Source organism: Trichosurus vulpecula, chromosome 5, assembly GCF_011100635.1.
Source record: "Trichosurus vulpecula isolate mTriVul1 chromosome 5, mTriVul1.pri, whole genome shotgun sequence".
NCBI classification, from domain to species: domain Eukaryota; kingdom Metazoa; phylum Chordata; class Mammalia; order Diprotodontia; family Phalangeridae; genus Trichosurus; species Trichosurus vulpecula.
In genome coordinates, this window is record NC_050577.1 from 256,480,992 (window position 1) to 256,498,324 (window position 17,333).

At 39.9% G+C, this 17,333-nt stretch overlaps 1 protein-coding gene across 1 annotated transcript in view; it reads right to left on the reverse strand.

The window, feature by feature from the left end:
* Positions 1–208: 208 nt before the first annotated feature.
* Positions 209–17,333, reverse strand: part of SRGAP1 (SLIT-ROBO Rho GTPase activating protein 1) — a 189,778-nt gene continuing 172,653 nt past the window's right edge. The window contains exons 17-21 of the mRNA XM_036761289.1: positions 16,031–16,110; positions 4,919–5,099; positions 4,220–4,354; positions 3,563–3,908; positions 209–599 (exon numbers count right to left, since the gene is read on the reverse strand). Coding sequence (XP_036617184.1) covers positions 222–599; positions 3,563–3,908; positions 4,220–4,354; positions 4,919–5,099; positions 16,031–16,110 — 1,120 coding nt within the window. The 3' untranslated portion in view covers positions 209–221. The remainder of the gene's footprint in view (positions 600–3,562; positions 3,909–4,219; positions 4,355–4,918; positions 5,100–16,030; positions 16,111–17,333) is intronic.

A 17,333-nucleotide genomic window follows, 5' to 3' on the forward strand; every position in this document is an offset into this window, starting at 1 on the left:
CCAGCTTTTTTAAAAAGGAAAAAAATACAAAATACAAATGCCTGTGTTAATGTAGCAAGTCTCAGACATTACATTCAAAAAGACAGAAAAGCCAATATCTCCAGTTATAAGCACAAAACTCATGAAGACAAGAAGCCTTGACTTTTTTCCCTCCACAAATCCATTCCTTTTTTCAACCACTTTTTTTTCCTACCTTCTGGGTCATGTGTTTTTTTTTTTTTTTACATCGTGCATGATTTGTCTGTTGGACCCTGGGAGGGAGGCGTGGGTCCTATGGTTGGATTTGTTTTTGGAAGAACGATGGGTTTTGGCCTAAGAGCTGGGGGCTTCAGCTGTACTCCCATCCTGGGTGCCACCATGGGCTTGAAAGTACTCATTGTGTCACTGGAAGAGCTCGTGCTTCGTCGGATCTGAGGCTCGGTACTCCTGAGCATCACATTATGGAGAGGGCTGAGGGATTCAGTGGACGAGGCAGGTGTGGGGGAGTTTTTCATTTGTTCCAAGGTATCCAGCACCACGTCTGGGGCATGCTTTGCTGTACTCTGCCTTTCCAGCTCTCGGAGTTCGTTCAAAGCGGTGTTCATTGTCTCCTCGATATCCTGAAGCCAGTGAGAAAGAAGAGAAGATGGAGCACTTGAGAATGAATGGAGGAAGAACCCAATTTTCAAAACCCCAGGAGCTTCTTGAGAAGTCATTCATACAGTCACATACATTATGTTCTCGTGTAAATGTACTTCATAGTGCTTGATGACAGGCTTTCCTTAACATAATACTTTAGATGAACCCATGGCTTTAGGAGAGGCAGCATGGCACAGTGGATCTCTGCCATACTCTAGGCCCTGTATAACGAGTACAGCAGGGGCATTTAACCTTGCAGTGTCCCAGGCAGTTCTCCGTGACTCTTGCTAAATTGCAACAAAAGGAGGAATTTTCCACACCAGAAACTCCCTATGCTGATTAATAGCACCAGAACCACCCCCCCACTCAAAAGGTAATTTTAAGTAATGAAAAAAAGGTAAAGAATGGCAACATTTTCATTTGTCTAGACAGAGTCCAGGAACATACCGTCATCTAGCAGAATCTTGACTAATATTCATGGGGCTTTTAAAATCTGATGGCATGTTGCCAATACACACATCTGAACTCTGACATCATTTGTCTCAAGTCAGCTTTCTGCAGGTCGAAGCCTTTGCATGTTGACTCTTTAATTTATGGTGAAGCCACAGTATAAACACAGTGACCACATCTCCAGAAATAAAGTACTGTACTTGGGAACTGAGCACAGCTGAATGCAATTAAGACAGTGGCTAAATCGTGGCTACATTCAATAGTTGTTCTATGGAGCCACTCTAGCTTCTAGAAGAGGATCTCCTTTTTTGAGGAGATTGAGTCGAGTAGTTTTCAGTAAAAGCCCCTGCATTTTCTTTTGCATCTACACTATCATGCTATGCCCACTAATCTTCGTTGCAAAGTAAGTGTAAGTCTTGGTGTAGAGGAATTGCTCCATGCAAAGAAGAGCTGGAAATCATTATATGGACCTCTGCATGGTGACATCACTTTCCAGGAGATGACTTTCATATGCTATTCCTCTTTTCCTTGAAGGAGGTAGATTTGTTATTTCTGTAAAATGCATCTGCTCAAGAGAAGACGCACAAAGGAAAATCTGAATCCAGGCACAAAAGGGTTACACAGAGTTTACTACTCTCCTCTTTTCGTTCCCTTCCTCCTTGCAGTCTCAAATCATGTTTCTTGTGCTTATGAGAACCAGCAATTTCATGGGTTTTTCAAAAGCGTTAAACATCAGCTATATCCAACTATTATTGGTTTTAAGCTTAGGATATGCCTTGAAGGGCTCTGTAAATGTATAAGAAAGAACCAAAAGCTTTTTTGATTCTGCTGTCAAAAGGCAGGGCCATTTAAAATTAATTTAAACTTTTCATACTGTTCTGCAATTTAATTCACTTTCCAAGATTCTCTGGGTCCTGCATAGAAACTAAAGCAACAGCAACAAGAAAATAGCCTTGGAGTCAAGCACATTGGTGTGACATTCCTTGAGAGCTTTTTAAATTTGAAAATAATCTAACTTTATTGCTTTCCTGTTTTTCATGCCTTTAATTTCCCTTTCATGTCCTATCATTTCTCCTTACTCAGTTCTTGTGTTTGTGATGAATGACGGATCCTTTGGCTGTAATGATAAGCCCGTAGACTATACTTAGCATCACCTAACTCATCTTTCCTTGGACTGCTTACAAATATTTTTCCTAATGGTCTATGTCAGTGATTCTTACACGCAGGCAACAGACCCCCAGGCAAATACAAGGCTATTGCAGGGGCTCTGTGAAACCATCTGCCCACTGAACATTGGCATCTTGATCTGTCTTTATTTGGTGCTTTATCGTGACTTAATAAGCAGTGTGGAAAGCATATGTAAATGTATATGTGTGTGTGTGTGTGTGTGTGTGTGTGTGTGTGTGTGTGTATATATATAAATTACTTCTTTTTTCTTTTTTTAAATAGTATTTTCCCCAATTATATGTAAAGATAATTTTTAACATTTGTTTTTTTAAATAAAATTTTGTGTTCTAAATTTCCTCCCTTCTTCTCTTTCCTCCTGCCTCCCTAAGATGGTATATGTGTAATCATGTAAAACCTATTTCCATATTAGTCATGTTGTGAAAGAAGAAACAGTTTGTAGAAAAAAATTAGCAGGATTACTTTGCAAGCTATGTAGGTCCTACTGTGATGAACAGTATTCAAATTTACTTAAAACTATTCCTTAATTGATGTAGTTTCCTCTCATTCTGTATTTTCTCAATCAATGGAGACTACTAATAATATAAATTATCAAATAGGAGTAAGCAATTTTTTTAAGTTAAAAAGGGGTATTCATGTTTACCTGTCTATGTTGTGGGGAAAGGCCAAAACCAAAAGATAAAAGAAAGCCAAAGATACTAATAGGGTGCTGAGTATAGCAAAGGAGAAAACCTGGCGTATTTGTTAATTAAGGTTGTGTTTACACTTGGTCGATTCTAGTTTTTTTCTTTTTCTTTTAAAAAAATTTATATTTTATTTCCCAATTGCATGTTAAAACAATTTTTTAACATTTTAATAAAAAGTTTTGAGTTCCAAATTCTATCCCTCTATTCCTCCATTCCTGCCCTCCCCCATTCCTGAGATGTTAAAGCAATCAGATATAGGTTATAAATTGTGCTCCCCTTGTTACAGTCACTTATGCCCATAAGCAGGTGACAATGTGTTTGAATTTCCCATTTTGTGCATTGCCATGGGTCTTCCTCACCATCTCTTATCCTTGGATTGGGGAGACAGAGTGTCACTCAAGGTAACAGGCAACTATTCTTCACATTAGAACCACAGTCGAGATCCTACTTAATGATTCATTGTTTCCCTGGCTTTTCACTAGGACTTAGAGGAGATACATGGAGTCCTCTTCTTTCATTCAAAGAAAGCTTAAAAAAAAAAACAAAACAAAACTTTCTACCCCATTAGAATAATTCTACAAATCGTAAACAAAACAGAACAAATGTAAACCACAGTGTCCTACCTGAGCGATCGTCTCTGGGTCCAGAGGTTTGTGGTCATTGAAGCCTGTATACTGGCCCGATGACGTCGATCTCCGAATGGGAGGACTGTCGATCTTCTTTAGAGAATCATGCCTACTAATGTTTGTCAGGCTGCCATGGCCAGGCCTGCGCCTCCTTTCAGGGCTGTCATTGTTGAGGCTACGGTTCTGCAACAGGGCTCGGGGGCTGCAGTGACTGGATAGGCTAGGGGACCCAAGGTCAACCGAGGAATTGGAGAGTGAGTGTGGGGGGTGGATAGGGCAGTGGCCATCACTGGTCCTGCCAGGACGCCTTGAAGGAAGGGGTGGTTCAGCCCTTTTTCTTTGTCTAAAAAAAAAAAAGGATAGAACAAAGAAAACTGAGCATGCTGGGTAACTTGAGGTCAAAGACCTTCTGGCTCCTTGGTATGGTCCAGCAGAAGGAATGCTGGACATAGTCAAGGAGACTTGGGATATAGCTCCACCCCTTTCTAAATTGTATGACTTTGGGCAAGTCGCCCTCTCTGGGTCTCAGTTTCCTTTCTTGTACAATGAAGATTATTAGATGACCTTTAAGGTCCATTCCAGCTCTAAATCCTTTAACTCTATACCCTGACGGCAGGTGATTACAGAGTGGCTCAATTATCAGGCCAAGCCTACCTGGCTAAATATCCATCAGGATGACGGTCAGTTGGGGAGTTCATGTCCTTGGATGAAGACTTATCTTCTGTAACAGGCCCACTGCTGGCTTCACTGTCTGCTTTTTGGCTCAGTGTATCAGAAAAGGTATCATCCCTGCAAATAAAAAAAAGAGAAAAATGTGAAGCTTGTTACCTTAAAGGTGTGATGAGGCCTTAGGATGAGAGGTAAAGTTTGAGGCTTTAATTTGTAATTGAATATTTTTAGTTTTCAGCCCACGGTGATATAACTCATGCTAAATCAAATCTATTTCTATTAAATGCTTTCTGTGTGCCAAGCATTGTCCTCATAATACAGGGTTTATTCTTGGGAACATGAAACTTCTGAGAGATATTCTCCTTTCAACAATTTCCCAGTAATCCTTGATCTACTTCCAAACCTAACAGTGGAGACAAGAAGAAAGATGAAGAAGGGGACATGGGGCATAAGTTGTCAGGGAAGAGAAGAGGTTAGTCCCGCTACTGCCAACCCAGGGACAAGGGGAAGGAAGTGCTAGTGAACTATGCCAGTCTCTTTGGAACTCTTTCATGAGATCCTTGAGGGATCTCAAGTGGGTGGGTAGAGTCTTGATTCTACTTTGAGAAGGAATGTCCTAGTTCTCCTGAATATGTTCAGACATGGGGCATTTGGGGGTTACTGGTGAAACTGGGCAATACTTACATATCCTGTACCACAATGTACTGATGAGGTACTAGGCCATCGATTCCATTGTGCCGTCCTTCCCACCAGTCCTCGGATGCTCGGTGATATAAAAGCAGTGAGGCTCCCTTCTTGAAGGACAGTTCTCGAGCAGACCTCCCAACATAGTCAAACTTAGCTATAGCTTCAATGGGTTCACATTCTGTAAGGAAGCCATATTAAAAAAAGAAAAAAGGAGTAAGGGATAGTGGGCTGAGAAAGCTATTGGAAAATTTCTGAAAGGTATTTCCACATGTCCACATATTCCTTTAATTTTCTGCTCCTTAAATAAATGGAGCATTTTGGGTACCTTTTCAGAAATTTGGCTTTGGAAGTCCAGGTTATCCAGAAGAAACATCTGGAATACAGTATCGTCTTTATAGGAACAAAGAGCTTATTGATTAGGACTCAGGAAAAAGAAAATCTGCTAGCCTAGTTATGATTTTTTTTTTTTGGTGTATAATGCAACCTTTTTGCTGAAAGCAAAACTTAATGGCCTGTCTCCGGACACTTAATAGTTCTGTGACCCTGTGCAAAGCACTTAACCTCTCTCTGCTTTAGTTTCCTCATTTGTAAAATGAAGGGATTGAATTAGATACTCTCAAAGGTCCCCTCCACTCTAAATCTCTGATCTAAAAATACATATGAAGATGCGTGCACGTGCACGTGCACACACACATACAATGTTCTTTTGGTGAAGCCTTATGGCTGTGAATCATGAAATGCAACAATGTTTCACCCAATGACACTGGTGTCCTGGCCATTCCATGAATGGGACACTCTAAGCTCTGGGAATTCTCTTTGGCTGTTCCCCATGCTTGGAATGTTCTCCCTCCTCAATTCATTCCAACTGACCTCCTTGGCTTCCCAACTAAAATCCCACCTTCTACAGGAAGACTTCTCAACCCCTTAATTCCAATGCCTTTCTCCTATTAGTTGGTGTCTATTTATCCCATATGTTGCTTGCTTTGTATACATTTGTTTGCATGTTGTCTCTCCCATCAGACTGTAAATTCCTTGAGGGCAGGTATTATCTTTTGCCTCTTTTTGTATCCCCAGGACTTACCACAGTGCCTGGCTCATAGTAAGCACTTAAAAATATTTATTGATTGATTTCAGGGGACCCAAAAACCAATGGAAAGACATATGGTAAAGGTAAAGTGACTGCAGCATATTACCATCAATGACTGGTACATAAGGAGTGCCATAAAGGATTTGGGGGGAGTTCATTAAGGTAGAGAACTCCCTGGTGAGAAAACTCCATCTACTAATGCAGACCAGCAATCTACCTGTAACTTAAAGCCTTAGAGAGTTAACTGGGAGTTAACTATTAGTTCACATTGCTAGTAAGGGCCAGAGGCAGGCCCTGAACCCAGGCCCTTCTGACTCCAGCATAAGAGATATCTAGGGAAAGTACAAACAGAAGAGAAGATGGCTTGGTTAAGGCACAATTGAGGGATAGAAGGATGATAAACTATACCCCCTCCCCCCAATTTTTTTGGAGGCAACTGGGTTAAGTAACTTGCCCAGGGTCACACAGCTATTAAGTGTCTGAGGCCAGATTTGAACTCAGGATCTCCTGACTCCAGGGCCAGCACTCTATCTACTGTGCCACCTAGGTGCCCCATGTACCCAACAAATGTTAAAAAAGGTCTCTAGCATGGTGGGTAGATCCTTTGGGGAGGACTCCTTGAAGGCCATGGATGAGAATCAATGATAAGGCATGGAAAGACAGTGATGGGAACATGGGAAGGGAAGTCAAATCTATTAAGTCCCTACCACGTGCCTGGCACTATGCAAGGTGCTAGAGATATAAAGCCAAAAATGAAACTGCTGCTGCCCTTGAGGAGCTGATGTTTTATAGGGGGTGTACACAAGTGTACACAAAATAAATGTCAAATAATTTTGGTGGAGACAGACACTAATGACTGAGGGGATAGGAAAAGTCTTGAATAAGAAGTGGTCCTTGACCTCTATGGTAACCTGAGCTTTGAAGGAAGCTAGGTATTCTATCTAAGAAGTGAGGGGGAAGTGCTTAAAGGGGAGGAAAGAGTAATAAGCCTGCTAAGATAAGCTGGAAGCAGCTCTTAATGGTCAAAGAGAGGAGTATTTGATCCTAGAAGAAATAGGGAGCCATGGGAGCTTACTTAGCAAGGTGCAACCTGGTCAGACCCATGTTTTAAGAATATCACCACAACATCTTTATGAAGAATGACATGGAATGGTATTGAGGCAGAGGACCAGCTAGAAGGCAATAATCCGGACAAGATGTGATGAGGAGTTGAGCTATGGTTGATGAAATGTGGGTAGAGAGAAAGGGATAGATTTGAGAGATGTTGTGGAAATGACAAGACTTAGACAATTAATAGACATGTGGGGTTGCTGTTTGTACTTTGCTCTCAAAGAGGACCATGACATCAGAGAGGTGAAGCTATGACTTGCAAATGAATTGGATTTAAGTGAGGCAAGGCTGTGCAAAGTCACCAGCCTCACTTTCTCCTCCAGAGCCATCTGGGTCCAGTGGCCAGATATGGATCAGGATGACTGGAGATGGCCCCCAGATATATATATATATATATATATAGCTGAAGAGAGAGGAGTTGAAGGCCATCTTAAGGTTGAGAACATGAGTAGCTGAATGGTGGTAGCCTTGACAGAAACAGGGAAGTTTGGAAGAGGGGTGGGTCTGGTGTTAGAGGAGGGGAGGAGGAAGAGGGCAGATGAGGTGTTTTGCACATGTTGAGTTTGAGATGCCTACAAGACATCCAGTTCAAAATATCCAAAATGTAGCAGGTGATGAAGTGGAGCTCACAAGAAACTAGCATAGGGATAGGGAAACTGTGGCCTTCTAGGTTCTTGGGTGTGGCCTTTTGACTGAGTTCAAGTTTTACAGAACAAATCCTTTTATTAAGGGGATTTGTTCTGTGAAGTTTGGATTCATTCAAAGGACCTCACCTGAGAACCTAGAGGGCCACATGTGGTCTCGAGGTCACAGGTTCCCCACCCATGGCTAGAGGCTGGATGTACAGCTCTGGGGGTCATCTGCAGAGAGATTCTAATTAAATCCCGGGAGCTGATCAGATCACCAAGGAGGCCCAGTACGGACCCCTAGAGAACACCCACAGTTAGGGGAATGGATATGGATGACTACGCAGCCAAGGAGACTGAGAAGTGGCAGTGGGGAAGCAGACTTATTGAGAGTGGTGTCAAAGATACTTAGGAGGGGAGAGCACCCAGAAAAAGCAAGCCATTTTTCAACAGTGTCAAATGCTAGAGAGAAGCCACGAAGGATGAGGACTGAAAAAAGGCAACTGGATTTGACAATTGTGATCATTAGTGATTTTGGAGAGAGGAGCTTTGGCTGAGTTCATCCATGAAATCACAGCTCCATTAAAGTATTAAAGACAATTTGTTACTTTAGTAACTTTAGGGAGTGGTGTACGGTCTGCCTGTTCACATACTCAGGTTTCAATGCCCAGCATGTAGTATTTTAGCAAATATTAAGTAGCATCAATAATCCTTACTCATGGAGATTCCTCCCTAATACCAACATTCAAAATGTGAATTCTAAATTATCTATTTAGAATTTTCTTGTTCAGCCTTTTTCATTTAAATTCTATGACCATAAAAGCCTCCAGTCTAGGAGTGGGGAACATGAGCCCTTGAGGCCACATGTGGCCCTTCTATGTCCTTGGGTGCGGCCTTTTGACTGAGTCCAAGTTTTACAGACCAAATTCTTTTATTTAGGGGATCTGTTCTGTGAAGTTTAGATTCAGTCAAAGGCTGCACTTGAGGACCCAGAGCAGGGGTGTCCAAAATGTGGCCCCACCTACAAGCATAGAAATTTACATAAATGCTTTAGTAAATGAAGCCAAACTACTGTACAAAATATATTGTCTATTGTTTCAAGAAAAACCTAAGGTTGGACAGCCCTGACCTAGAGGGACACATGTGGCCTTGGGGCCACAGGTTTCCCACCCCTGCCCTATAGTGTCCTTCTTGCTTCTAGTTTTCCATTCAAATGTATCCTTCATACTTAGGGAACAACCCTAATGAAAACAAAACAATAGTGGCTTTTTACTGCCTGTTGGGTAAAATATAAATTAATTCTGGCATTCAGGGTTTTCCAATATGGCTTAAACCTTTTTTTAAAAATACACTTTTCTTAGGTTCTATTTCATATACTCTGTTGTCCAACCCTACTCAAACTCTTTCCATCCTTTATTCTTGTCTTGCCTTCTATCTTCAGGCTTTTGTTTATGCTGTCTGCCACGTCTAGAATGGCCTTCCTCCTCTGTCTCTATCTCTGTCTCAACTCAGGTGCCATCTCTACTTTAAAGCCCTCCTTGCCTTCCTCCATATTTCCAGGTGAAAATGATCTCACTTCCAGATATTTCAGAGAACTTGGCTGGTATTTCTTCCTTTGCACTTACCTCATTCTCCTTTGCATTACAGCCATTTATCCACAATAACCATAATATAGTAATCACTGACTTTCATTTGGTTGTAAATTCTTTGAGAGCAAGGCTTGTCATCTTTCTTTATACATCTATTTTTATATTTCCAACCCTTATCCCAATTTCTTACAGAATAATAAATGTTTGTTAATTGAATATACTAAGGGGAGAAAGTTTAAACAACCACCATCCATGCTTAACGAGGGAAAAGAATTGGGCTCACAAAGAAAGACTCAGAGTAATGACATTATAAGGTTAGCAACCTAGAAGTACTGGGTTCTAATTCTAGTGAAAACTTCTTTCTTAGTCTTCCCATCTGTACTGGGGGGATAATGGTAATTTCATGAAAGGGAGGTGGTTATTTATTAAATTGTAAACTCCATAAATGCAAGAACCTCATCTAAATTTTATTTCTTTCCCAACACCCAGCACAATGATGTTGCACACTGGCAGGTACTTGAAAAAATGTTTGTTGAATGAATTATTGAATGAAGAATAATCTTTTCAAAGTACTTTGAAAATCCGAAGTATAATACAGTGATCTAATATTATTACTTAGGTGTCTATATCAGATGTTGGCACAAATATTTTTTTTTGTTTGATTTGGATGGTGTGTTAGGCCTCAGTCATTCTTCCTAGGTCATGGTCCCTAAGGTGCTGACTGACCCATTGAACCCAAGTAATTTAAAAGTATGTATGTGTATTCCTTGGTATAGTGGATAGAGTGCCAGGCCTGGGGTCAAGAAGATTAATCTTTGCGAGTTCAAATCTGGCCTCAAGACACTAGCTAGTCGGGCAAGTCACTTAACCTGTTTGCCTTGGTTCCTCATTTGTAAAATGACCTGAAGCAGGAAATGGCAAACCACTCCAGTATCTTTGTCTAGAATAACCCAAATGGGGTCATGAAGAGTCAGACATGATTAAAATCACACAACGCACATGTGTATTCCTTAGTCTTGGGGATTAGGGTTAAATACATTAAGGGCCATGTTGGAGAATTCTATATAAATCAGTAGCTCTTTGGACCAAATGAACTTTTCATTATGGTTTGGGTGCTGTTGTGATTGGCCTGGGTATGTTTTTGTGGGTGGGGATCTGAAGAGGGGCATCCTTGTTTAGTATTTGTATTAGTCACCCGTCTATTTTTTTCTTGCCCTATTGATTCAGTCTCTCCAAATCTTGACCCTGTACTTGGGACCAGAATCTATTTGGCCTAAAACAAGTGAGAAAACTACAAAACTTTAATTAGCGCCCTGTCAGTGTCTGCAAATGAAATGAACATTATGTGTTAAGATGGAGCTTGGGAATAGGAAGAAATCAGAAATAAATGGATTTGCTAATTGGTCATTTACTATCCAGACCAGAAAACATGCCAATCAATAAACAGACCACCAAGTTAGTAGAAAACACTGATTATTAACCAGAACTGCAATATTTCTTAAGTTGTTGGGTATGTGGGCAAAGTGAGATTAAATCTAAGATTTTTCATTTCCGCAGCCTGCTTCTAAGGTTATAATGAAAGCATAATAAAACAATATTCTGAACTTTGCAGCGAGATATATCAAGGCTTTCACTAAAATGCAATAATATCCTTCATGGTTGCTATAATATCAAGCTGACAATGATGGAGTAGTTATGATTTCATTGCAACGTGTTGATAATATTTATCACACAGAAAAATTACTACTCAAGAACACAAGATGGCAGTTCATAATCTGTTAGATTACAAATCAAAGTTATAAAAAAACTTCCACATAAATGAAACTTGAATCTACTCAGTTTCCTTACATACTTTTATGTCTAAAACTGATACTCTGACTTTAACAGCAAATGCAAAATCTGTTTTTTCCATCTCTATTAATACTAAAGCATGATTTTGTCATCCCTATCTCCCCAAACTGAAAGTCTCGATTTGAAATGTAAGTTTTGCATTCATCCCAAACTCTGGCACTTTTTTTGGGGGGGGGCACCTCTGATCCTTGATAATTGTACCTAGTAATCCCAAACCCCAAATTCCTAAAGGTAAAAAAAGGCCAGGAAAAGTTGTTTGAGACTAGGTTCATTGTAAAACTCAGTTTCATACTTAGGTTCCTCCAATTTACAGTTTCTCTTGCTTCTATAAAGGCAAACAAATATTTAGATAGGAATCCAAGAGGGTAAAAGGGGTGGGGGATGGGATTAGGTTTTTTTGCAGGGTTGTTTTGGAGCAATGATCAAAGCCAAACTTGTTAAAACTGAGTGTAAGTTCATTTCCAAATCTGCTGGAAGAATACATTTGTACACACACCATAACTTAACCCATCTGTCTCAGATTTCCTGAGAAATGCTTTCATGTTTTCCTTGGAAGCAGCTCTTGGCAATTAAAAACAAAAAACAAAAACTAGGTTATGATATAGTCTCTGAAGACACCAAATAATTCCAGAAGTCATTTTTAGTCTAGGAAGCTTAACTTAGGTTGATTATCCATTGATAAATTCCAACCCATGTTTGAAGAAGTAAAGGAATGATCTTAGGATGGCAGACATGCTAGAAAAAAATAGACTCATGCCTCATCTTAATGTCTATTTTAATTATAGCTACATATCTGAAATGCAGAAAGAAAAAAAGGTATCATGTCAGAGCTTATTAACTAAATAATATTTCATGTTGATGAATTAGGGAAGAATGATTAGGGTTTTTAAAATCCCTCACAGATCAAATAATTTTAAAAAGACTTAAACTAATTGAGTCCTTCAGCTCTAGAATACAATCTTTAGATCGTGTGTCAAAAGCCTGGAAATTTCCAAAGAAGCAGAGGTATTTAGTCTACCTTCCTGGCTTTCTGAGAAGAAATCCACATTATGTCCAAAAAAATATTTTTTTTTCAACACCACCACTACGAACTTTATAAAAAAAAAGTGTTAAGATGGTCAGTGTGGTGTGGTAGATAAAGCCTTGGAGCTCTAGATTCAGGTTCTGCCTCTGACTCATAGTAGGTAGGTAATCTTGGATGAGTCACTTAACTTCTCAGGGTTCTATACAACTCTTTAAGACTTTAACTTATAGACAGTGCCTGGCAAGGAATAGACGAATAGTTGTTGTTCATCTTTTGTTTTTGAAGAAGACCAGTGACATTACTGGTAATGTCTTGACCTGCTTATGAGCTAGATTTAAGTGAGGCAGAGTTGCACAAAGCCATCAGCCTCACTCTGTCTTCCTGAGTCACTGAAGGCCAGTGACAAGACAAATGTCAAGATAACTGGCTATGACTCGGAATGCAGTGGATAACCTTGGTGTCTTCTATATCTTACCAGGCTCTAAGCCTTCCACAGTGCCTGCTTTAGCTGCCATGGCTGTTGGAACAAATTGTTCTCATCTGCCCATTCTGTAGGGGGATGTCCTCACATGCTTGGAATAGTCATCCCTCTAATTCACTGACAGGTTTGAGGCCTATCGGTTACCCTCAACCTGGTTTAGCCTGACTGCCAAGACAATTTTCCCATGCGCATGCTGCAACTTCTTGGAGCCACAGGTGACAAGTAGACAAATGGTAAACACTTATTGATTCATCTCCACTGGTAGATGGAGTTTCCATACCAGAAATTCCCCTTAGAGATAAAGTCTTAGAGTGGAACCAAAAAACCCCAACATCAAGCAAACACAAGGGTGAGAATGGGAGAATATCTTATGTTCGATCATGATGATTTGCTATGAAAATATAGTTCAAGGACAAAAGATCAGGAAATGTTTGTTGAATAGTGTAGGATAAATTGTAAGATTGATGAGATCAACCAAGGCCTAATTCTTATCTAAAAGTCTCAAAGCAGGCCAGGTTCTCAGGATGTAGAATCCTGCCTTTGACAAATGATCTAAAGATTTTATGAGATAGTTATTTACTTTTTTCCCTTGTCTCTTTTATTTACAATCAGTAATCATCATTTGCTGATTCCATATTTGCAAATTTATCTACTGGCTAAAACTTGTTGGTAACCTAAAATCAATACTTGAGGTCATTTGTGGACATGTGCAGAGTGGTGGAGAATTTGAGTCACCTGTTGTGTGTGTGTTCCTGGGCTCAAGCTGATAGAGGGGATGCTCCGCTTTATTGTTTTATTTCACATACTATAAACAAGTGTTTTTTTGTGACTTATTTAGTACCAACTTTTTGAATTTTTGTGCTTTTTTTTTTTAAAGACTTCACTGTTTAAAATGGCCCCTGAGCATAGTGCTGAGGTTCTGTCTAGTGTTCCTAAGCACAAGGAGGCTGTGATGTCCATTACAGAGAAAACAGGTGTTTTAGACAAACTTTGTTCAGTCACCAGTTATAGTGCTATTGGCCATGACTTCAATGTGCTAAAGTAAGTCTCGTGACCAGAGGCTCATAGGAACCTAACCCTGTATTTCCCCTAGGAGCAATTGTTCGGTATTTGCTAATTCAGTATTCATGGCAAATTTATATAACAACTACTTAGAATGATGAAAATCAATTGTACTTTTTATTTCCAGTGACACATGAGTGACTTTCTAACAACCTCACCCCTATACCTGCCCATAGCCCCAATAACTGCCTAGAAAAACATAATGATTGTAGCTCTTAATCTAAAGCTGGTATTCTTAACATTTTTGTGTGTGATGGCCGCCTCCCCTTTGGCAGTCTGGTGAAGCTATAGATATCTTCTCAGAATAATGTTTTTAAATGCATAAAATAAACTACATAGGATTGCAAAGGAAAACCAATACAGTTATCAAAATATTTTTTTAAAAAAGTTGATGGACTCCAGGTTAAGAACCAAAGAAAAGGACCAAATCCGCTTTGAGACTTTTAGACAAGTGTGAGGACCTTGGCTGATCTGAGAGCAGAATCTTACAATTTATTCTACTCAATTCAATAAATATTTCCTGAGCTTCTACTCTTGTTAGGTGTTGGGGTTTTTGTTGTTTGGTTGTTTCAGTCATGGGGTGTTCCCCTAGGGAACCAAAATTTAGAGGGTACTAACAGCATTGTTCAGGGTGAACATCTTTCCTCTTGTGGCTGCATGCTGGCCACGGGTCTAGGCCCTTCTCCCAACTTCCCACCAACAGTAATAGCTAAGCCTTTTGCAAGACAGAAACTCAGCAGCACCCCATGGTAGGTTTTCCATCCTTGGGTGCATAGCAGGTAAATCTTACTCCACTTTGCTCCAGGCACAAAAATTCCCATTTATAGTTCTAATTATAAAATACACCTTCATGCCATTATATGGTCACATGATGTATTTTATCCTAATATGGTTTATAGTCATAAGCTCAGAGGCTGGATTAAAAGCCAAGAAAATCCTCAGAGGCCGTCCAGTTTTGCTCAGCACCTAGTAAATGCTTAATATTTTATAGATAAGGAAACTGAGTCCCAGAGACATTCATTGATTTGCTCAAGGTCAAACAAGAGGAACAAAGGAGCATAACTGGTTTCTGAATTTAGGTCATGTGATTCCAGAAAACTTCAATAAGAGATTGGTCTGTTTATTTCATCCAAATATAGTTTATAAAAGAATAACTAGGTCATAAAAGAACAGGTGAATTAATAATAAATTGGCCTTTCTGGCCAATCAGCTGCTAGGTTTAAGAAATTCCTCCCTTTTGCCTTCCTGTTTTCCTCTAAGAATCACCTGGGTCTCTTCAGATCAATCAATAAGCTATTTCCCCATATCTTTAATAAGGTAGAACAATCCCAAGCAAAGACAATATTCACATGAGGACACTGGCTAACAGCTCTTTGGAGATCTCAGATGAGAGTCTGTTGAATAACTAAATATGAGAAGAGGGGTAGTGGCCTCATCTTCCTGAATAACCATCTTTTTTCTGTCCCAAGAAGAAAAGTTAGCAAAGCTGACCATCTGTCTGGGTACTGGTGTCATGTGCCATGTTTCTATTACCTGTCACTTCACCCAGATGTCAAATACACAAAATTTTCCCTTTGAGGCTTCAACATCATTTGTCTTTTCACTACCAGATCTGTTATCTGTTTCCCTGGGAGACTGATACGGAGAAAAATCAGCGATCTGGCTTTTGCCAACAATGCAGAGGATGGAAAATACAATGCTTAGGCCAGGAAAAGACACCTGCAATGCTTCTGTTAATTTACTTAATTAGGGTGGGGCACACACCTCTCTCTCTCCCTCTTTCCCTCTCTCTCCTCCTTCCCCCCTCTCCCCTCCCCTCTCCCTCCCCCCTCTTTTTTCCATTCAATATAGTCAGAGTGCTCATTTAAAATGCAATGGCCTCTGCAGGCCAGTTATCTTGTACGTGACAAATAAAAACAGCTGACAAATGGCCTACGGGGTCAGACAAGATATTTGAACTGATACCTAGCATTAACTTTGCTTTGATTCTACATTTTTCTGGGGAAAGTGAGGAAACCCTTGCAGAAGCCTCCAGCTCCAAAACAAACCATCCAGAGAAAGAAAAACACAAGATAAAGTAAAGTAGATAAAGGTGGTGGGGGTTGAAGGGCTTGGGGAAAAAGGCAACTCCACTGAAAGGGGAACATTGTGTGTCACTTGCAATGACAACTTGCAAATTAGATTCATTGTAAGTTCTGAAAATGTGAATCTTATCTGATTTAAACACACACACACACACACAAAACAGTATTTTAACATCATGGTGAGATGAGGCATACCATCTTCACTGGTGTGGGGCTCTGTACCAGCATCCTGATCGACTTCTTCCAAAGTACCATGCTCACTGTATGGGCTGTCACTGTGGAGCAGAAATAGAAATCGTTAGGAAGCCATGGGGAGAAGATATATGAAGAATGAGCAAATGAGATTTTAAACCAAGGGACACAATGCAAGGACATTCATAATTCATAATGCTAGCATCAACAGGGAGGGGAACTATGATATCTGTGACCTTCTGGTGAGGTGAAGAGAGATACCACCCATAGTACTATGTACTGTCTCAGGGAGGGAGGGATAGAATTTGGAATTAAAATTTTTTATAAAAAATGTTAATTGTTTTAACAATTGCTTAAAAATGTTTAAAATTGAGAAAAATATCTTTTAAAAAAGACAAGATGAAATCCCACATTACAACTGAACTGTGAGGCATTTTATAAGGAGGTTTAAGTCTATTTTAGAAAACAGCTGTTGAAAATTTACTGGATTAGACCTAAAAAAGACCAACAAATCCTGGTCAACAGGTTATCTGATAAACTGCAGGAGACCTTAGATAGAGCTGCACTACTTAATGGAAACAAGATTAGAAACACCACATGACAATGATACAATGATGGTGATAGCTAACATTAACATGGTTCTTTAAGGTCTGCAAAATGTTTTACATATATTAGCTCATTTGATCATTACTACCAGTGTGCTACCGTCACCCTCATTTTCCAGATAAGGAAATGGAAGTAGAAAACTAATGACGACCATAATAACCAGCATTTATACCCAGTCACTACACTGTGTGCTTTTTACAAACATGATCTCATGTGTTCCTTAAAACAGCCTGAGAGGTATTTCCATTTTACAGATAAGGAAACTGAGGCAAACAGGTTAAATGACTTCAACTTGCCCAGGGTGACGCAGCTAGTAACTGAGGCTGGATTTGAACACAGGTCTTCCTGAATCCAGGCCTGAAGTGCTCTATTTCCTGAGCCTCTAGGGGCCTGGTAATCACAGATATGCGAATGTTTTGTCATACACAGCTGAAGCAAATGGGGACATTTCAGTAAAACCACTTCTCTCAATGATTGGGGTTATTTCTTGTATATGAACTGGACCTACAGAACAGAAAATTGATCACGGCTGGCTGTTAATGTGAAAGGTAGACAATATTCCACAGAGTTCTCGCTCAATCTTCCTTGGGTAACATATATAGCCCTAGAACTTAACCATGGAAAAATCTCAGAATTATTTATTGAGATAGCTGGTGGTACAGCAGATAGAACACTGGGTCTGGAGTCAGAAACCCTGAAT